The 22,278-nt window shown below is 43.2% G+C and overlaps 1 protein-coding gene across 1 annotated transcript in view; it reads left to right on the top strand.

The window, feature by feature from the left end:
* The window catches only part of cacna1ba (calcium channel, voltage-dependent, N type, alpha 1B subunit, a), a 112,691-nt gene that overhangs the window by 77,285 nt on the left and 13,128 nt on the right, over positions 1-22,278 (top strand). The window contains exons 25-41 of the mRNA XM_041998873.1: positions 658-678; positions 3,640-3,736; positions 5,383-5,543; positions 5,648-5,785; positions 7,439-7,640; positions 10,272-10,436; positions 10,823-10,933; positions 11,009-11,092; positions 11,507-11,512; positions 13,354-13,470; positions 14,086-14,151; positions 14,258-14,349; positions 14,691-14,841; positions 16,342-16,469; positions 17,571-17,667; positions 20,534-20,639; positions 21,716-21,823. Coding sequence (XP_041854807.1) covers positions 658-678; positions 3,640-3,736; positions 5,383-5,543; positions 5,648-5,785; positions 7,439-7,640; positions 10,272-10,436; positions 10,823-10,933; positions 11,009-11,092; positions 11,507-11,512; positions 13,354-13,470; positions 14,086-14,151; positions 14,258-14,349; positions 14,691-14,841; positions 16,342-16,469; positions 17,571-17,667; positions 20,534-20,639; positions 21,716-21,823 — 1,850 coding nt within the window. The remainder of the gene's footprint in view (positions 1-657; positions 679-3,639; positions 3,737-5,382; positions 5,544-5,647; positions 5,786-7,438; positions 7,641-10,271; positions 10,437-10,822; positions 10,934-11,008; positions 11,093-11,506; positions 11,513-13,353; positions 13,471-14,085; positions 14,152-14,257; positions 14,350-14,690; positions 14,842-16,341; positions 16,470-17,570; positions 17,668-20,533; positions 20,640-21,715; positions 21,824-22,278) is intronic.

Raw genomic sequence — 22,278 nt, 5'->3', positions numbered from 1 at the left:
GTGTAAAATGTAAATAAAAACAGAATGCAATGATTTATAAACCTCATAAACACATTTTTTAATCTTCTGATGATATTCTACACTGTAGATGGAGGATCTTCAAAGTCTGAGGAACATTTTTCTGAAATTGTTCCAGTTTTAGATCCAGTTTGTCTCAGATTGGTGAAGCTCTGTCCATCTTTCCCTCTGAGAGACTCTGCCTCTCTGAAATGCTCCTTTTATACCAGTCATGTTACTGACCTGTTACCAGGTAACCTGGTTAGTTGTCCAATGCTCCTCCAGGTGTTTCTGGTTTGGACCAGGTACTTTTCCAGGCTTTTGTTGCTCCTATCAGCTCATATTTTCATCTCATGGTGAAACGTCTCCGTTTCATCCTCTGACATGTTTTTATCTTCTACTGGGAATAAAATCATTGTATTCTGGTTTTATTTACATTTCACACAGTCCCAACTTTTTTGGAATCAGGGTTATATTTCAGGAACCTCATTTTACTGGTTTCTTTTCTCCCAGTTTGCACCCAACCAAAATATCTGATTTAATTCCTATGAAAAATGTGGTGTTTTCATTTGATGCAAACATGTGCTTTATTTTGTTTGTGTGTGCGAAGCATCCATAAATGTGCTGTACCTTGTTTTACCACTGTTTTCCCCCAAGTAGATCGCAGCAAGGTGTAACCAGGTGGGGAACCCTCTATGCCAACCCAACCCCCATCCTGACCTCCACCACCCTGTCTCTCCCTCACCCTCCTCCTCTAACTTACCATACTTCTTCTGCTCAGATCAGCTCCATTATTAAAATATCAGAGCCATTTTCCAGTGGAACTAACTAGACGTCTGCAGACCACACACACCACTCGCATCTTTTTAACACCGTTAACGAGATGATAACGGGATAAGTGATCTCGTTATCTCCAGCAAACAAACACTGTTTTCTCAAGATAACAGATTATTCAAATGCAGACATGCGATGGGGGTGGAGCTTCTTTCTTCTGGTCCATCACAGAACCACCACAGAGACACAGACATTCAGTCACTCCAGAGAGAGTCTGGAGACTCAGATCAGCCTAACATACATGTCTGTGGACTGTGGGAGGAAACCGGGAGAGAACCCGCACATACACGGGAAGAACATACAAACTCCACACAGGCTCCCTCTAAAACCTCCTGGTTGTTTATAAGAATTATAAAAATAAGAAATATTAATTATGCACAATAATAAATTCCATTGGATTTTATTGAGAGTGTTTGTCTACTGGGAATGTCACGGACCTCCTTCATGCTTTGGATGCAGCAGCCTGTCTCTGAAGGAGCTCTGCAGGGCTGTAGGTGTTCGGGGGGAACAGAGCTGTTCCAACCTGGGACGCTTCAGCCCAACAACGGACCCAGACGTCAGAGCAACATCTGTCCTGATCAATACGTCCCATTTTACTTCTATCAAGTCTGACAGGCTGAAACTGGGACGTGTCTGTGTTATAATTACACATCTACACCATGACTGTAGCCCCGCCCATCAGCTGTCACACACTGTTGAGCCCACCTTCATCATCTCAGTATCTCAAGAAAACAAACTTCATTATCTCGAAATAACTAGAACTCGTTATCTCGGTTAGATAAAGAATAAAAACCAGTAACGGGTCTCAAGTGGCCGCTGCCTTTGTTCTTATTGAATCTGTAAATGTGGAAAAGATTTTAGTTTGACTTCGCTTTGAGTGCACGCTACGGGACCTCACAAGGGCACAAAGACAGGATTTGGTCTGTAGGTAACTGGTTTACCCTGCTGGTACGGGGCTGAACCCCGGTCTTAACACCGGGTAGGATAGATGGAAGCAGGTGGTGGAAACCTTCAACGGAGCTTTTCTCCATGTGGACATGACAGCATCAGCTGCTGCGTGATGAGAATCTGAGTATGAAATATTTTTAAAGGTGTTTCCATTCACCATGTTTTTACTGGTGACCACGTTTGAATTACACCTTAAAGTAGAAATCCAATCATCTCTGTACTGTGGACCCAAAGCTTAATGTGTCTTGTTGGGAGTTTTAGCGGATTCTTATGGATTTGTGAATGAATAAGGAACAGAAATATTTTCATTTGTTGCTCATTAAAACAAGAAACAGCTGATTTGATCAGATTCAGCATGACTGAGCGGCTTGTGGCCGTTTATGTTGTTTTTTATTTTGTTTGATTGATTTCCTCCTAGCTCTTCATCCACCAGGACATACTAGCAAACTTTCTGATGAAGACGACGTAGACTGGACTCCTACAAAGACTGTAGACCATGATAGAGTAAAAAACAGATGGTCGCCATGGCAACGGTGCGATAAACACCAAAATACACACCTCCAGGAGCAGAAACAATACAGGATTTATTCCCAGCTACTTCCACCATCCCCCCCAGGTAGTTTTAGACTCCCAGGTTTTTCCGTGTTTTCCTCTTCTCGGTGTGTAGAAGCTGGTCTGGAGCAGCAGAAAGTTCCGGATGTCAGGAACTGAACTTCCGGTGTTTCCTGGGTAACGTAGAAGTATCTGTGGCACAGGTGTCAAACTCCATTCATCTATCTATGCATCTATGCTATCCTGCAGGGTTTTGTTGTTTGCCTGCTCCACCACACCTGACTGAAATGAACAGGTCATTGTGAAGGTTGGTTTGAATCAGGTGTGTTGGAGCAGGAGAACAACAAAACCCTGCAGGATAGCGGCCCTGGAGGACCGGAGTTTAGCACCCCTGATCTAGACCAACTTTCTGAAGTTATCTAGAGCTGAGCTCACACTAAACTGTGGAAAGACCCAGCCTTGTATTTTCTCTGTGCAACATCAGACGTTTCGTTCACTGGAAGCTCATGAGAGACTGCAGAGGTCATGTGACCTGCTGCAGAGGTCATGTGACCTGCTGCAGCAGGTAAATGAGAAGCCGTTATAGTGTAATAGTATTCTGCTCAACTTTTTTTCTTGTCTTCAGAACTCATTTATAAGACCAATATTCATTCTTAGACCTACAACTACGGAGATAAAGACGAGACTCAGTTCATCATGCAAACAGCGTAACTAAAACCTAAAAAAGTAGATTCTGTTTTTAACAGAGTAAAATCAGATCAGCTGACTTTCTCCATCCAGGATTATCAGCCATCTGGTTCACGACCATCTGCACATGAAGTTTGACCGTTACTGTGAGGCTGGACATCTTCACCCAAATGCTTCTCTTTTATAGTTGTGTCATGATTTAAAGATTAAAGCTAGTCTGCAGGACTCAGTAAGCTCTAAAACATCCAAGTAGCCTCGTCTCTGAATATCAGATGGTTTATTTAACATGCGTCTGCCTGGAGCTGCTGTTCATGCTTTAGATGCCACTCTTACATATAAGCATCATGCATGATCTAACAGAACGTGTTTCCATTTTCGTCCTGTATTTGAACCATTTCCACTCACTATTTCCCATCTTCACAGCTGATCTGAACACCTTTCACTTCCTGCCACCTTCCTCTAAGTATTTCAAGCTCCTGTGATTTCAGCTGTTGTTAGAGTTTAGTCTGAGAAGCAGTTTGTGCTGAGTATCAATAATAATAATATTTATCATTATAAAAAGCTGAATTATCTCCTTGTGGATCAGCGTGTCGTTGGTCTAACTGTACTTGCTCTTCACAGGGGGACTAAAGGCAAAGACATCAGCACCATCAAGTCTCTGAGGGTTCTTCGAGTTCTCAGGCCTCTCAAGACCATCAAACGTCTGCCAAAACTCAAGGTCACCATAACACACCACTTTATTTATAAAGCACATTTAAACAGCAGCCAGGCCGACCGGTGCTGTACACAGTAGAAAGAAAAGCCCAAATAGTCTAAAAGAGATCAAATAAATCATTAAAATCTCAGTATAATCACTAAATAAAAGACACTAAAGTCAATAAAAAAAGTCAAATTCTCTAGTGTTCAAACTAAAGAATAAATAATAATATTTACTTCATTAATCCTGAGTAGGAGCCTGACCCGTGTCAGATTCGCTAGACAGCCGGTTGCCATGTTTCGATGCCTGCGGAGCAGCTGGGGGTTTAGGCCCACAGCGAACCCAGGTCCTCCAGACCCAAACCCACATCTGTAATTACCAGGTTACCACTCCCTTAAAAAACCCTTAAACAAGATTTAACAGCCCAGCCTGCCATGTAAAGGCAGATCCACAGCCTTGGAGTCGCAACCGAGAACCATCGATCACCTTACAAGCATTTTCACTTTGGGAGGGTAAAGCCCGTCTCCTTCACCGGTTCTGGTTCAGCTTGGTACGTTCGGCTCACTACGATGACCCGGGGCGAAGCGGGTCCGTTCCTTTAGTGCCAGCCGGGCGGGGACCCGGGGCGAAGCAGGTCCGCTCCTTTACCGTCAGCTGGGCGGGGACCCGGGGAGAAGCGGGTCCGCTCCTTTACCGTCAGCTGGGCGGGGACCCGGGGAGAAGCGGGTCCGCTCCTTTAGTGCCAGCCGGGCGGGGACCCGGGGAGAAGCGGGTCCGCTCCTTTAGTGCCAGCCGGGCGGGGACCCGGGGAGAAGCGGGTCCGCTCCTTTAGTGCCAGCTGGGCGGGGACCCGGGGAGAAGCGGGTCCGCTCCTTTACCGTCAGCTGGGCGGGGACCCGGGGAGAAGCGGGTCCGCTCCTTTACCGTCAGCCGGGCGGGGACCCGAGGAGAAGTGATGACAAGCGGTGGAGGAGGAAAGCGTTTGCCGGTGGAAAGAGGCGTTACCAAAACAAGAGGCATGGATCTTTAGGGGGAAATTGATCATAAAAACAATAAAAAATTAATAATAAAACCATATTAAGGACTGGAACAGAACTTCAGTGCCTGGAGCAGCTGAAAAGAAAAATAAAAGCAGCTTTTACTCTTAGATTTGCTTTAAACATGCCAAAAATTTGCTTCCTATATATAATTAATATCTTTTCCACTACCACAGGATGTGGTGGATCCCTGGTCATGTTTCAGAAAAACTACCTAAAAAGATAAACCCAAAGTAAATGAAGAATTTCTCCCCAATAATTTGGCTCCTTATCATGTTCTTGGTGTCTAGGGTCCTCAGAAAATGGATTCCCAGTATAAAAATGCTGTCTGTTAATATGCCTGAGTAAATTATAATTAATCATGGAAGATAACAGCATGCTAACAATGATTCTGTGCCCATAAATAAAATATTAGGGTGTAAACTCTGTAGCATCTTTGAGCAAACAACCACCGCTGTCCTGTTTTATGTCTGTTATTTTTTAACAGGCTTCAGAAATGAGAAGCTACTGATTGCATCAGTTGTGGTGAAATAACTGGTTGTAGCTGAAAGATGATGCAGTAGTTGTCCAATACGAGGCTCCACCTATTGGCCTATTAAAATTGTGTGTGTGTACGTTCTGTGATCTCAGGCGGTGTTCGACTGTGTGGTCAACTCTTTGAAGAACGTCCTGAACATCCTCATCGTTTACATCCTCTTCATGTTCATCTTCGCCGTGATCGCGGTTCAGCTCTTCAAGGGAAAATTCTTCTATTGCACCGATGAGTCCAAAGGCCTGGAGAAGGACTGCAAGTCGGTCTAACGTCCACTCGTTTCCGTCCTGTCTCACAACCTTTCTAACCATCAGCAGTCGAATGTTGGCTCGTACATGTTTAACTCCACCTTGTGTCTTCCAGAGGACAGTTCCTGGACTACGACAAAGACGAGGTGGCAGCCATGCCCAGAGAGTGGAAGAAATATGAGTTTCATTATGATAATGTTCTGTGGGCCTTCCTTACTCTCTTCACTGTCTCCACTGGGGAGGGTTGGCCAACGTAAGTGCAGCTTTCCTTAAAATAAACCAGTAAAAAGTTAGTTTAGGACTCTTCCAGCGGGGCAGTTGGGATTTTGGCAGGAAGTATAAAAACATTGGGCCTCATCCACCAAAACCTTCTTACAAATCTTCTTACATTTGGTCTTAAGTTGTATTTTAGAGGTTTTTTTTACAAATACCCTCAGATTTACACGTGTTTGTGTCCCAGAAATTCTTAGTGTCTTTCTTCTTAAGGCACTTTTATCCCCCCGTCACATCAGGGATTCCCGACCCCCGTCCTCAAGGCCCAGTCAAGGCAGCAGGATCAAGTTCAGGAAAGATCAATCAGCTGTTTGCAAGTTTTCACTTTAAAAACAAGGAGAATCAGGTTTCAGTGCAGTGGATGTATAAAAGTACGACAACGTGAGGGATGCATGAAAGTACAAACAGACATACCTGATTAAATATGTAAAGCAATGATCCACAACCCTGGTTCTCAAGGCCCGCTATCCTGCAGGTATTAGATGTTTCCCTGCTGCAGCACACCTGACTAAGATTAATGACTCATTAACAGACTTGTGCAGAGCTTGTCAGAGGTGAATCAGGTGTGTTGCAGCAGGGAAACATCTAATACCTGCAGGATCATGGACCTTGAGGACCAGGCTCACTGCTTTTACTCCTGAACCTGGTCAGCAGGAGGAAAGTGGTACACCATAGAATAAATCATCCTTACACAACCTTCTGTAAAGCAGATTTCTAGCTATGATATAAGGTTTTTTCTTTTCTTTTTTTGCAGGATGTTGTAACACACCTGGCATGTTTCAGCCTGGCATGACAGCCGAAGCATGTCCGGTATGTTACAACATCCCACTGTTATTGTCTGAATAGAGAATAAAAAGCCTTATATTACTGAGATAAGAAGACAACATGAAAATCTTTGAGTTATCAGATTTCTACCTGCTGTTCTGGTGCATCTGATGAATCCTCCAGGTGAGTCTGATTAATCAGGAACCAGGGCATAACCTCCATCTCCTAGTAAAACTAATCATTATGATAAAAAAAAGACTTTATAATGTTTAATTATTAAATTGATCAAATTCAGCAGGTGGATCTGGGAGCCGCAGGTGACCCGGATATTCATGGAGGGATATTCTTACAGTGGAGGGACCGGATCTGATGTGTTTCAGTCTGTTGCTCTGATGCTTTTAGAAAGATCAGAAATAGAGTCAAACCGTCTTACTGCGGCTTTTTCTTGAAGGAATGAGCTGAATTTCATTTTCCATGAAACACTTTTATAAGCTACTAAACTTGGACACGATCTGCAACGTCTCGCTTTTTAATCCGAAACAACTTTAACATCGAGAAGACATCCCTCTGGTTGTTTCATGGTGTTTTAATGAACTGAACTCAGAAAACGACACAAACGCTGATTTTGTTCAAACGTGTCCACTCAGAACGAGATTTTCACAAATGTCCTCACAAAACGTTCATAAGAAGAAATGAGTTCATAAGAACGGCGGATGAATGAGGCCCAACGTATCTCACACATTTATGATTTTGCACTTCATGTCTTTTACGTCCTGCGTACTAGTCTTCCGGCATTGATCAAAAAGAGGAATTTTTCGTGTTTTCACCTAATAACTAATAACTACCATCATCATGTCTCTCCTTCCAGGGTTTTAAAGCACTCTGTGGATGCCACCTTCGAAGACCAGGGTCCCAATCCAGGCTACCGGATAGAAATGTCCATCTTCTATGTGGTCTACTTTGTGGTGTTCCCTTTTTTCTTTGTCAACATCTTTGTTGCTCTGATCATTATCACCTTCCAGGAGCAGGGAGACAAGGCGTTGTCTGAGTGCAGCTTGGAAAAGAACGAGGTAAACATGGACACACCCTGCGTTCTGCATGCCAGTCTTTAGACGTTCCAGTTTGCTGCTCTGATGCTTGTTAATGAAACTCTGCTCCATATGAAGCACCGTTTACCAGTTGTCAGCAACTTTGCATCAAAAGGTTAATGATAACAATTACTTCATGACTTTTGCAGCTCATGTTGTTCTGGTGAACAAAGTGATGGTCAAACAGGGCCGGTTCTAGGAATGCATACATGAGGGGGCAGGCATAAATTTGAAGGGGGCACTATGAGTACATACTTCAGCATTTTCTTGTTGTTGTTTTTTAAGTGTTTCTTTAACGGAACTGTGCTGTTAGTGGAGTCCAACTTCAAAGAAATGGATTGCACTTTGTCAGGCCTCTACTCTAAGACCTGTCCAGCTTGGGTGTCCCACCTGAAACCAAAGCTCCTGCTGGTATAGCTCTTAGAGTCACTGAGGCACGCAAACCCCCTGACCACAATAAGGTGGCAATCCCTCAGTGGGGGAACAGAAAATATCAATAACAAAATGAAGTAAGAAAAAAGAAAAGAATGATCCATTATCAAAGCTTTAACAACCAACAAAATAACAATTGCCCTATTGGACAGCCATTAGATGTCTAAGCATTTTGAATAAATTTGAAACTAATAACAATAAACTCAACTATCTGTGTGTTTGTTTCTGTCTGTATATAGACCATAATGATTAAAGAATCATAACTATCAAGCACAACAATAACAGAGCAAAAAATTAAACCCCCTACCAAAATAAGGCAGTGAATCTTCAGGGGGAAATAATGATAATAATAAATGAAAATGAGTAAAAACTAAATGATCCTTCATCAAAATTTTAAGAACCAACAAGGCATACATGAAGCTCTGAGCTGAACTGCTGAAAGCAGCGGGAATGTAGAGTGAAACTTTCTGTTATTTTTTTCTTCAAACTAGCATGCTGAACTAAAGGCTGGGCGGAGCTTGAGGGGTCTCATATGCGCAGCTCGTTTTCCCTCAGTCTAGTACCGAGGAGGCAGTCACATCTATGGCCCGTGCGTGATTGATCACTGCTCCTACTAACAGGCGTAGACACGTTTAAATAGAACAGAAACAAACCCCAGTTGACAGAATAGATGCAATAAATACGTCTGTTATTATAAGTATTTATTCAGTATCGCTACAACACATTTAACAGAGCTTTACTCTATAAGTTTTACCGCTGGAGCTCAGCAGCCGCTCTCTCTACGAGGGGGAAGAAATATGACACCGCAAGATCAGGCTGTATGTCAACTCATTTGCATACTAAACACTGATTGGTTGTTTTCTGTGGTGGTGGGAAGGACTTGTTGAAGACAGTACAATGGATCCTGTGAAGCTCCGACACACAGAGTTCAGTACAGAGGGGAGAGAGCGTTTGGAGAGATTTGCCCATTTCGGCGCATTTGATTGAGGGGGCAGAATGTTTGTTTGAGGGGGCACTGCCCCCTCTTGCCCCTGCGTAAAGCCGGCCTTGTGGTCAAACATGCAAAATGTCTGATGTTTGCAGGGAAAATACAGGAAGTCTGAACATTTTATCAGGTTAGATGTGAGTTCAGCTCCAGATGCCTTAGAAACGTTGAAATATGTGATGTCGTAGATCTTGCTAAGTTATCCATGACAGATTAAATCTTTGAATCAGAGAAATATCCATCAGTTCAGTTCCTGATATCTGGAACTATCTGCTGCTTCAGACCAGCTTCTACACGGCCAAGCGGATGAAACATGGAAAATCTTGGAAGTCCAGAACTTCCTGGTGTGTGCATGGTGGAAGCAGCTGGGATTAAGACCTTTTAGCACAAACCCTGCATAGTTTCTGCTTCTGAAGTAGAAAGTTTGGTGTTTTTATAGCGTCGTTGCTGCCTGCGTTTGGTAGAAACAAACCACGACCATCTGTTTGACTCTGTCATGGTTTAGATTCTCCGTAGAGGTCCAGCCTACGTGGTCTTCATCAGAAAGATTGCTAGAACATCTGAGGGCACATAGAAAACATTAGCTCAACTCAGCAACCACAGTCTTGATGAGTAAAACCAGAACGTTGTACGGCTTTTATCTTCCCACGATCTCTACTTTATCCCCAACGTCTGGTCAGCTAACAGAAAAGGACCCAAACAGCTGAAGTGATCTCCAGAACGTTAACCAAGCGATCGCTGACTGCTTTTGGTCCCAACTAAAGTTTCTGGACCTCTTTTTGTAAAATCCTTGACTCTCTTTTTTATGACTCTATGAACAATCCTGAGGTACCCTCCATTACTTCAAGTGATTGAAACAACCAAAATCACAAACATGAGGGACTTTGCAGAGATCAAGAACACGTTCACCACTCTGGTCTACGACGAGCAGCGTTCACCCCCACTTCGAAGAACTAGCGAGTGACATCAGGTGAAAACAAGCAAGCATGGAGACGACAGGAAAACAGACATGATTGTTTTTTACATCCCAAAACCACCTTTTAGCCATCATTTAGATAGAAGATGGAACATTTACTGGTTCGTAGCAGCATCTGTTTTTGCCGCTGCCTGGCTGGACAGACATGGATGTAAACTACACACTGACTGGTAGGTGAGGGTACAGAGGCTGACATTTTATTGTTTTATGTCGTTTGCAGAGGGCTTGCATTGACTTTGCCCTGAACGCCAAACCTCTGACACGCTACATGCCCGAGAACACGCAGTCCTTCCAGTACAGGATGTGGAAGTTTGTGGTCTCAGCTCCGTTCGAGTACTCCATCATGATCATGATCGCTCTCAACACCGTGGTACTCATGATGAAGGTAGGACATCTAAACAGTCAGTTAGCAGATTGTTCTCACAGTTAAATTCCAAGCTATCACCAGTATTTGTTTAGCTCAGTTTGGTCAATTTTATGCATTTAATTTTAGCTGTTTTTGACTGTACGACCAATGAATTAGTGTCATTCTGATGTCTTGTCTTTATTGCTCTTTGGAAGTATGATTAATGAATAAACCCACAGGAAGATATGGAGGAAAGTCAAACTAAGCCGATCATTTAGACGTTGCTTAGCAAGCAGATGATCGAGGTTTTATCTTCCTATGTGCCAGCGTACCTCCCTAAACATCGAGCCACAATGACCGATGAGAAAAAGTTGGTCAAGAAAAGTGAAAACTGACCCATTAAACCTGTTTTTCCTGTTTTCCAGTTCCACGGAGCTCCAGACTTTTATGAGGCGATGCTGAAGAACCTCAACATCGTGTTCACCACCCTCTTCTCTCTTGAGTGCATCCTGAAGATCATTGCTTTCGGCCCTCTGGTGGGTAGCGGCTGATGCAGCTGCACGAGTCCTGACCGCCGAGCAGCAGCTGATGTCTCTCATGCTGTTTTTCAGAACTACTTGAAGGACGCCTGGAATGTGTTTGACTTTGTGACAGTTTTAGGCAGCATCACCGACATCCTGGTGACTGAAATTAATGTAAGAGCACTTTATCCATCCAACGCTGTTGTCATAATAATGCAAACAAGCTAGCTTATCTTATCTCTGCTGTATCAGCAGAAACAATCAGGTAGCAGAGCCTGAGAGGAGGGACTGATCAATGAGGGCTGTTAGAGATTAACCTTTAATGTTTGACGTAGTTGTGGGCTTCACTTGCTTTATTCATTCCAGACTGTCCCACTTACTTCTCCACATCAGCGTATTGATGACTCACATGTGTGTATTTGTTTAATTGTATGTTTGTATTGTGCAATATGACTGTTCCTCTTCTCCTGCCTCTCCTTCCTCCCTCCTCTGCCTCTCTTTATTTCTTTTTCTGTCTGTTTCTTCCCCTCTGCATTTAATGTTTTCATCACCGATGTTGCCATATGCCCTGGTCTCAAACATCTCTAGACTACGGTGAGTGTTGCTCAGCATGTTGTTTTATCTGGTAAAAATATAAACCTTCCATCCATTAAGTTTTACACTTCTTAAGAGGGGCTGCAGAAGTCTGATTACGTTGCTTAACAAGCTTGTTTAACAATTTTCTCTGGGGACTAAAAGGGAAAAATGAAAATCTTGACTTTCTTCTGTCAGATCGTCATTATTTACAATTCTATGGGCCAAAGCTTCCTGGTTTGTTTGTTAGCATTTTTTACGGCTGTGAGGGACCAAGGCCAAAGATGAAGAGAGCACAGGAGGTTTTTTAAAGAAAAAGTCTTTGACATGTAATTTTACAAAAGAAAAAACAACAAAAATACAAATTCCTAAGTAAAAGTTCTGGGCCCATAAAATAGGTCAAATAAACAGAACATCAACATAAGGAACTGAAAACTAACTGACCTAACAAACACACACAAGGGAAACTTTATATTCTGGCTGATCAGACCATGTTGACACAAGAGGGAAAAACATAACATAACAATCTTCAGCTAACTTAATAAACTTAATTCACAACAGAACTTAAACAATTTAGACTCATAACTCATTAGGGAAACAGAAATCTAAATAATCGTAATTCTACATAAAGAATAAACAAAGTAACACAAAATAATAGAAAATCTAAACCCCTCCCCCACTGTCCTGTTATGGGATGGATGAGTCCAATTAGGCTGCAGCCTCTCAAAGGAGATCCACCTCAGCTGGGACTCTCTTAGCCGGCTTGGGCCTCCCACACAGCAACTTCCCCAGGAACTGGTAACTCAAAGAAAAAGCATATTAACTGAAAGTAAACCAAATTAACAAGGTGACAAGAATGAGTCAACTAAAAGTCTGCACCCAACTAGTTAACCACCCAGCCAAACTTGCTAAGAAAAATGTGAAATATAAAAGAAATGGTAAATATTACAAATAAAGTGTGTATTGAATGAACTAAAATGAAGAAAAAGGTTACCAGACCGGGCTCAGTGTGTGTGGCTGCCTGGGCGGCCATCACAACGGCCTTGAGAACAAAGAATTACAGTATTTGAGGTGAAAACAGACAAAAGTTGCAGAACTTTTTATAAATCTGAGTCTGAAAGAAATTAGTTGATTTTAGCTGAAAAGAACAAGAATGGTCCAAACATTTGAGCTGTGCATTAAAACGAAGGTTAGAATCAAAAATTCTTCCAAGGTGTTCCCAGTTTCAGTGATTTGGGTGAAAGATTGACAAGACTAGAAACAATAGAGCTTTTAATTTTGTTTGGGACCAAACAGAATGAAGGCAAACTGAGAGACTCATAAAAGCTTCTGGGATCTGTGAGTTTTATTAGCATAGCTTTGTGTCATCAGCGTAAAATGATCTTTTACATTCTGGGCTTGAATAAACTGCAAAGAGGTAGCATGTAAATAGAAATCAGAAGTGGCCAAGAGCTGAGCCCTGTGGTACACCAAAGCTGGGCTGAGCCGGAGTCTAAATGCCTCCGTTTGTTATTGTGAATTATTTACTATTCATTTTTTAATTTAGCCCAAATTCAGATGAAAAATTAAATTAAGTTGGAAGTGAACAGTAGATAGGCCTAAGTATCATGTAATCTAAGATTCTGTTTGTAAGATGAACTCAGTTCCTCAGGATTGGCTCGTAAAACAAGTGATGCAGACGGTGATTGAAGGACAAAGTATAGTGATAAAAAAGTGGTTTCAAGCTAGTGGACAAACCTTGGTGACCCAACTGTAATTACATTCGGTCTGTTATTTTGTCTGGTTTAAAGCAGCTGAAGAGGCTTTTATTACTGATGATGAGATGATTCGTGGTTGATCCGTGTCCTGTCTGTGTTTAACAGGACAGGCTGCTGAATCTGAGCTTCCTGAGGCTCTTCAGAGCTGCTCGACTCATTAAACTACTGAGGCAGGGCTACACCATCCGCATCCTACTGTGGACCTTCGTCCAATCTTTCAAGGTACTTATACATATGCTGCATTATGAAAGTATTCAGACCCCCTTCGGTTTTTTACCTTTATGTCTCAGCCTTGTGCTAAAATAATAAAAACTCTTTTTTTTCTTCAACAATCTACACTCTGTACCCCATAATTAAACTCCAAACACAGAATTATATTGATGGAGTGTGCTATGCTTTGCTGGTACCTTTCAGGGCCTCAGATTAACTCCTTTTCATTTAGAGGAGCTCCTACTTCGTAAAAGTTAGTCATTGAACTCAGGTGCAGGCAAGTCTGACTCAAGGTCTTACACCAAACCCATCAGTTCATATCTGTCTTGAACGATATCTATTCTTCTCTATTTAAACGGGGAACCACTTACCTGGAGAGGAAGATCCTGATCCTCTCTGTGCGTTGGGAGGCCCGTGTCCCCTTTAAACTACCCTTACACCAGTGGTACCCACACTGTGGGGGTGGGTGGGCGGCAGAGTTATGCCTGCTAGGCATAAATAAGTCTTCTACATGGTGATGCATTAAAGGAATACTTTCCAAATGAACACATTAGTTTACTTTGACACAAACACACACAGTGGATATGAATAATGAAGTGTGTTTTGCTTTGCTGTTGTTCCCTTCAGGCCCTGCCTTATGTCTGCCTGCTGATCGCCATGCTGTTCTTCATTTACGCCATCATCGGGATGCAGGTGTGTGAGGCTGTGGTCACAGAAACAGTGATACAGCAGAAAATGTCGCGACCTGAAAGCAGCGTTGGTGGGACACGACTGATCCATTTCCCCGACTCTGTTTTAGGTGTTTGGCAACATTGACCTGAATGAAGACACAGCCATCAATCACCACAACAACTTCCGCACGTTCCTCCAGGCTCTCATGCTGCTGTTCAGGTACAAATAGCTTTAGCATGTCTCATCATGACTCTCATAAAACATTTTTCCATAAATCACTGACTAGAAGACAGCCGGGACTAGCCAGAGGTTGAGCTAATGTAATCATTTAGGACAGTAGATTAGCTTAAACCAGTGATTTTCAGTGTTTGTTTTTGCATGAGAGCCACAACTTTAACCACGAAAGGCAGAATATTGAGCTGCAGCGTAAATTCATCATTTAACTCAGTTGTTGCAGCACCTTTTTGTCTTTGGATTTTCTTTCTTTATTCGATTAGAAATGGATGATTTTTGCAACCCTTCAGGCAAAGCTCTTCTGTCTGTGTTTTTCTGTGGATCAGGAGTGCGACCGGAGAGGCCTGGCATGAGATCATGCTGTCATGTCTGAGCCACCGGGCCTGTGATGAGCGATCGGGAACTCATGGGAAGGAGTGCGGCAGTGACTTTGCCTACTTCTACTTTGTCTCCTTCATCTTCCTCTGCTCCTTCCTGGTCAGTACTGAAACGCAGCAACGTTCAGGCAGCGTGCCGTAACTCAGGATGTAATGTCCACTTCTGACCCCAGCTGACCTCAGCTAACTAAAGCTGGAGCATTAATTAGCAGAGTCAGGATCATTGCTTGTATTCCATGAACGAAGTGGTGCTCAGACAAACTAACATGGCTCATTTGGAGGGGAAGTTTAGAGTTGGGACGTCACGGCAGCAGTTTCCTTGTATGATTATTGTCAACGAAATAATCATGATTTTATGATTGTTACAATTATTTTGTGTTAATTAATTTCCCATCATTATAAATGTGTAAAACCACATGAAGACTCCTTATAAATTTAATTAATCGTGGTGTTTAATAACGGGATTAATTGGGAAATTAAGTAACCGTGACATCACTAGTTTAGATGTAAGATCAGGTCTAGATTCCTTGTTGGCTTATGCGATCTCATAGAACTTTTATCTTTTCCAGGACAGATTAAATCTTTGAATCAGAGAAATTTCCGTCAGTTAAGTTCCTGAAATCTGGAACTATCGGCTGCTGATGGAAGCAGTCAGGATGAAGACCCTTCACAATAAATCCTGCATAGTTTCTGCTTCTGGAAGTACAAAGTTTGGTAATTTCATAGTCGCTGCTACGTTATTTGGCTGCTTGACTCTATCATGATCTAGATCTTGGTAGGAGTCCAGCCTACAGGACATCCTAGTGGATGAAGCTAAACCATTAGCTCAAGTTAAAATGAGCTTAAACTCATGTGTTACAGCTTTTATTGTCTCGTGATCTTTAGTTTATCCTCAACATCTGGTCAGCTAACAGAGAAGGACCAAAACCAGCTGAAGGAAAGTGATTTCCAAACCTTTAACCAGGCGATCGCTGAAAACTCGGACACGGTCTGACTGGTCTGACTTCATGAGGAACCCTGAAGTAACCTGGATCCATTTCAGGGTTTGACCAGTTGTAATGACCAAAAATAACCCAGATGTGAAGGATTTTCCTGCAGTCAGGAACACATTCAGCACACGCTATGCTAGACCAACATATTAAACACAGTTATTGAGGCAGATCCAGGTCCAGGCTGGTTCCTCTCGTTGCCTCTCTTATGCGGTTGGAGCTGGGCTTGATCAGGTTATACTTCGTCGGCCTGGGTTCAGTTTTCACTGGTAGAAATCTGGACCGGGTTTGGTGACGGGTCGGGGTTGGTAATCATCCTAACAGGTTCAGGCAGGTGCAGCTTGGTTAAAATGGACCCGTGCAGGACTCTACCTGTAGGTTTTCTATGTTTCCCTGCTCCAACATACCTGACTCAAATGAATGAGTCATTGTGCAGAGCTTCATAGGCTGTTGGATTCTTGTAATTTGAGCCAGGTGTGTTGGATCAGGGAAACACTGAAAACCTGCAGGAACTGGCCCAACAGGGCCGACTTTGGACAGCCTTGCTTTAGGGTTTCATGTAGCACAGCTGACCGACTCTTACTGGGGATTTCCTCCACTCTGTGTTCCAGATGCTGAACCTTTTTGTGGCTGTCATCATGGATAACTTCGAGTACCTCACCAGGGACTCCTCCATCCTGGGGCCTCATCATCTGGATGAGTTTATCCGGGTTTGGGCCGAGTACGACCCGGCTGCTTGGTATGTTCCCGCCTCCGTCTGGGCCTCAGAGTAAAGGTGGAGGGAATAAACATCATGACATCCTTACGTCTCTCTTCTCCGTTTGTGACTAAGGAGACTGAGCGAGGCCTCGTACCCAGGCCTCGTTCTTTACCTTGTTGTATGCAGTGAGCCCACTGATGAACATTATTTAACTTCAAGCTGTCCTGAACGTTTGTTTATTTATGTGCTTGTTCTTTTCCGCAGCGGACGGATTTCCTATAAGGATATGTACAATTTGTTACGTGTTATCTCACCCCCCCTTGGCTTAGGGAAGAACTGCCCTAATAGGGTAGCATACAAGGTTTGCAATTACCAGACATTTCTCTCACTAGGGTGCTTTGTGTACCTCTATGCCAAGCGACGTTTTAATTGAATGGCTGTGCACCAATGAAATCACCTCTACACTAGCACCCACCCCTCCAAACTGTCTGGCTTTGGTTAATGATGCCGGAGAGGAAACAAAGCTTTCAAAGCCATGGCCTTGTCCTGCTGGCGTGCTGGCTTTCACGTCTGGAACATTTCTCATTCTAGAGCATTAAAACCTCAACACGTGAAGGAGGTCAGCATAGCAGAAACTAGATCAAATTTAGCGGATTTGGTGTTTTATGAAGACATCTGCCAATGGAAAGCCAGGCTGTGAGCCCAAGCAGAGGAGCTCAGGCCGGCACTGAAAGCTTTGTCTCCGTGCACCCTGGTTGAAGCACCGGTGGGATGTCTGCTAGCATGCCGAGGCAGACATCCTCGTTACAACGCGGCCATTTCTCTTTCAACTCATCAGCATCCTGCGTGTTGGGTCAGCCCATCCATCCTTCCTTCTTCTCTACCCTCTCACTCTCTTCCATCCCATGTTTCCTCTCAGGGATCCTGAGCTCCACAGCGATGCATCCCCGTGCCCGACACCGCGGCCGAGGATGGCATCCACCCTACATCTCACTCCAGGAAATCTATTGACAACAGATTTCTGTTTTTCCTCTCCATTGTTCTCCTGTTTATTTCCTCCCTTTTTCCTCCTCTCCTCCTCTTATTCCCCATGTCCTTCTCTGTTTCCATTCTGTTTGTTTGATTTCCAACCCTGTGAAGTGGCCGTATCAAGTACCTCGATATGTATCAGATGCTGCTCCACATGTCCCCACCCTTAGGTTTGGGAAAGAAATGTCCACCAAGAGTCGCCTACAAGGTAGACCGTACTCTTCCTCCACCTTCTTCCCTGTGCTCAAACCTTTGTCCTCTTGGCGTGAGCCAACGCCAGTGTCTGTGCTCTGCAGTGTTCCCTGGTTTCTTTGTGTTGCAGCCCTTTTACATGTTGGTGTAAGCGCCTACATTTCCTGTCTTTATGTTTTCACTCAGCGTAGCTGCTTGTTTGGGCTAAAACCACGACTGATGGTAATCACACAGTTGAGCTACGATGGGATTAAGTTTATAACCTTGATGCAGTATATGGCTCTCTTTTGTTCTGGTACACCCCCATTTGGGTTTATTTTGTGGAGCAGTGTGTTTTATGTGTGTGTGTGTGTGCGTGTGTGCAGGTTTAATGTGTGTGTGGCTTCTGTTGCTTTCTGGTAGGAGAAATATTCTGTCCTGTGTATTTTCCAGTTTGTGGGTCTGTGTTTGCTGCCATTCCCTTTAATTCTTTCTCATGTCATCCCAGTCTATCCTCCATGGGAAGTGTGTGTGTGCTTGTCTCTGCCTGTAATATTTGAGCCAAAAGAAACACGTCAGGATAATCCTTTTTTTAAATATATTGACCCTCTTACGTGTGGTCTCCTACTTCTGTAAACTTAACTCTGTAATCTACAAACCCCATTTAAAAAAAGTAAATAAAAACAGGATCTCATCAACTCAGGTTTTATTCCCGTTAAAACACCTGGAAACATCTGGGAAGTGAGGAGACCAGGTGCTGGAGTTTTAGGAGAGGAATGTTTTCCCATTCTGGTCTGATGCAGGATTCTAGCTGCTCTACAGTCCTGGACCTTGGTTGCTGGATTTCTGCTTCCATGATGCTCCAGATGTTGTGTACTGGTGAAAGGTCTGGACTGCAGGCAGGCCAGTTCAGCAGCCGGACTCTTCTCCTGTGAAGCCATGCTGCTGTGATGGATGCAGGATGTGGTTCAGCATCGTCTTGCTGAAATCTGCAAGGTCTTCCCTGAAAGAGACGTTGTCTGAATGGGAGCAGATGTTGCTCTAAAACCTCCATGTACTTTTCAGCATTGATGGAGCTTCACAGATGTGGAAGCTGCCCACGCCATAGGCACTAATGCAGCCCCATCCCATCAGAGATGCAGCTTTTCACCTGTCCACTGATAACAAGCTGGATGCTCCCTCTCCTCTTTAGTCTGCAGGACACGCCGTCCATGTTTCCACAAACTAGTTCACATCTTCATCCAGGTTTCCACTTTGCCTCAGACCATTTTAAATGAGCTTTGGTCCAGAGAAGATGGAAGAAGCTGGTTCTGGATCCTGTTCACATCTGGCTTCTTCTCTGCATGATGGAGCTTTAACCTGCATTTGTGGAGTTCAGGGTGAACTGTGTTCACAGACGGTGGTTTCTGGAAGTCTTCCTGAGTCCATGCAGTGGTTTTTATTTAATTTTCTTACAATGTCCCAACATTTTGGACTTGTGTTGATGGATTTAACACTGACGACCACAACTCACAGCATCAATCAGCAAGTTAATAAAAAGACTTCCGTGACACAGACTGGACTAAATGAGCTGAGCTTTGGAGTTTAGTCACGTTTAAAGTTTTTTCCTTGAAGTGAAAGAAGGAACTCTGGTCGGATGAGACTGGCCCCAGCTGCCATGAAAAGCCGAGACTTCCCATCAAACTGTGGGATTCTTTTATTGGCTGGACCAACTACATGGAAATGTTTTTTTTTTACATGTTTTTGTCCTTCCAGGAAGCAAAAGTGAGACGGAGGTTGACAGACATTTTTTTCTTGGGATGAGCCGATGATTTAAGCCACTGAAGCTTCCTGCTGCAAATTTACTGCTTTTGCTTTATTTGATTTGAGTTGTTATTTATAATTATTTGTATATTCATGTTTTATTATTTTATCAATCTTTTTTTTTCGAGTCTTTAGTTGTTTTTTTGTTTTTTCTTTTCTTTTTTTCCACTGGTTTTCTTGTTTTCATGTAGTTATAAGTCTGTTAAGCTGCTGGACTTCTGGACAAAGGACAACCTGAACACTGTAACGTGCTTCTTGAAGCGAAGTTAAACACCACACACACATCTAAATAAAAACTCTAAGTTATTCAGATTCCTTCTACAAGCCCGTTAAGGCCTCGGTTCTCCTTCTACCCTCCTTGTTGGAGGTATTGCTGATAACTGTGCAGGTGTGAGCGTCTGGTGAGTGTGTGATCACATGTAAATGAGTTCCACGTGTCGGTGTATGTGTCGGGCCCTCAGCTCTCCATCCCGTCTCATTCTGACTCTGGTCTTTCTTACTCTCTGCACTGCCTCCGACAGCACATGTAGGTGAATGCTTTCTGTGTTCAGGGGAGCTCAACTCTTACAGCAACATTCTGTAGACATGGTGGTGGTGCAGTTAGCGCTGTGTGAAACCACCTCCGGCTAACCAAGCTTGGTAGAATGGACTCTTTTTATTGGTAGCTGCCACTTCATGTGCTGATTCAGCCTCCTCAACTCCAAGTTGATGATTGCTAGGATGGCAACCACAGAGTCGAGCTCCTGCGACTGTCGAAGCACCTTCATGGTTATGCGTTACATGCCTTCTCTCACCTTCTTTTCGGTCAATGTCAGTCTTGCACCAGTGCACTTTGACATGCAACATAGCGCATACTGTAGCCAGTAGCAGTGAATGTGAATGTCTGGTTTGTCTGTATGTTATCGTAGAGAAGGCTTTTTGTGTGCTAAACTGAGTCTAAATCATGTTTTATCAATACGGCCAAACTTAAGAAACCAAACTGTAAACGGAGGGACTGTATCACAGCAGCACACAGATTGAGTTCTCTGGGTGGATTTAATGTTTTAATCAGGAAAATGTGTCGCTGTAATCTAACTTCAGTCACCTGACCCTCTCCTCAGCGCCTCGTCAAGATGAACATGGCCATCGCAGAGGACAACACCGTTCACTTCACCTCCACCCTGATGGCGCTGATTCGCACGGCGCTGGAGATCAAACTGGCCTCAGGTCAGAAAGCTGCACCTTTATTACAACACAGGAAATAACACTAATAAAAGTCTAAGGTTGCAGCATTTCTCTGGAAAAAAAGATATTCATGCATTCAATGTTGGAACATGCTTAGATCTGGATTTTTAACCCTTAAAACTTCACCAGATCTCCCCGAGGTCTATCTCCTCCACCACCAGGAGCGGTGGTGTGTATCTCTGTGGGGTAAATGTGATGGATATTTTACCCTTTAGCTGATCTACAGAAGTTTTCCAGGTCCAGGAGGTTTACAATCCAGCCACTAAATGTAGTTTTATTCAGAGACTCTATCTGGTAAATCCACAATGATCCATGATAACAGCATTATTTATCACATTTCACCATAAAAACATCACCATCACTACTATGTTGCTAAGAGACCTCTATTTAGACCTGGACATGATGATGAAGCAGCTTCCTGTCAGACTTTCCACCAATCAGAGAGCTTAGATTGACGGTAACGTCCAATCAGGAGCAGCCAAAGATCAACCAGTGAGCAGAAAGTTCTATGTGTGTGTGAAAAGAAGAAAAATAATGCTCCTCTATGGCTGGAATAAAGCCAAGAAGACGTTTCTGATGCACGGTGGCGCCACAAAGCAGCTGAGCTGGAGTTGGTTTAGTGAGGATAGCAGGTAAATAGTAGCAGGAATAACTGGAAATGAGGAAAAAGTGGAAACATGGAAATAGTTTCTGTTGTGTGTTTGTTTCAAAAACAATATTTTTTCTCCTGAAAGCCAAGACTTGAGAGAACGATGAGATGAGAAAAGGTTTGGTCACTGTTGGTCTGTGTGTTATTTCTACAAAGTTCTGTTAGTAATAAATTCTGCTTTCTTCTTCTGGTCGACCTTTATGCTGCTACATCTATTCATACGTTCATTTTACATCATTTTAGCTTCTACATACATTTACAAAAGAAACAAATTTAGAGTTTTAAGAGTTAATGATCGTTTACTGGTTTGTTGCTTTGTGTTGTAAATGTGTTTTTTTTTTTATTTAAAAGACGTGTTTATCTTGCTGTGAACTTGCAGATGAGGGTTTTGTTCTGATGTGGTTTGCAGGAATGGTAGCGCAGCGATTGTTGGACGCTGAGTTAAAGAAAGAGTTGTCCACAGTGTGGCCCAACCTCTCTCAGAAGACCATGGATCTGCTGGTGACGCCACACAAACGTAAGTCTCATTTCATTTCCTGGACGAGTCGTGTTCTACAATCACAGCCTGTATTCAGTCATGTGACCTTCGCAGGCTCACACAGATATTTCCAACCAAGAGGTCAAACAAGCCAAAACCTTGTTTTTCCAGTTTAGATGTGAGTTTAGCTCTAGACGCCCTAAAAGGTTCGTCTATGTGATGTCATAGATCCTATTTTTTTATATCTGGAACTTTCTGCTGCTTTAGACCAGCTTCTACACGCCAAGCAGATGAAAACAAGGAACATCTTGGAAGTCTAGAACTTCCTGGTGAAAGCAGATGGGTTCTCGTTCTGTTTCAGTTTAGCATAAATTCTGACATCCAGAGAAGACACATTTCCATCATGCAGGCAAAAACATTAGCTCCCGTAGCTAGTTGTTAGCATGAGGCTAATGCAGCGTAGCAGCCTGTTGCTTGTATTTGTTCATGCAACT

Source organism: Melanotaenia boesemani, chromosome 11, assembly GCF_017639745.1.
Source record: "Melanotaenia boesemani isolate fMelBoe1 chromosome 11, fMelBoe1.pri, whole genome shotgun sequence".
NCBI lineage: Eukaryota > Metazoa > Chordata > Actinopteri > Atheriniformes > Melanotaeniidae > Melanotaenia > Melanotaenia boesemani.
This window is presented reverse-complemented; position numbering and strand designations above follow the sequence as displayed.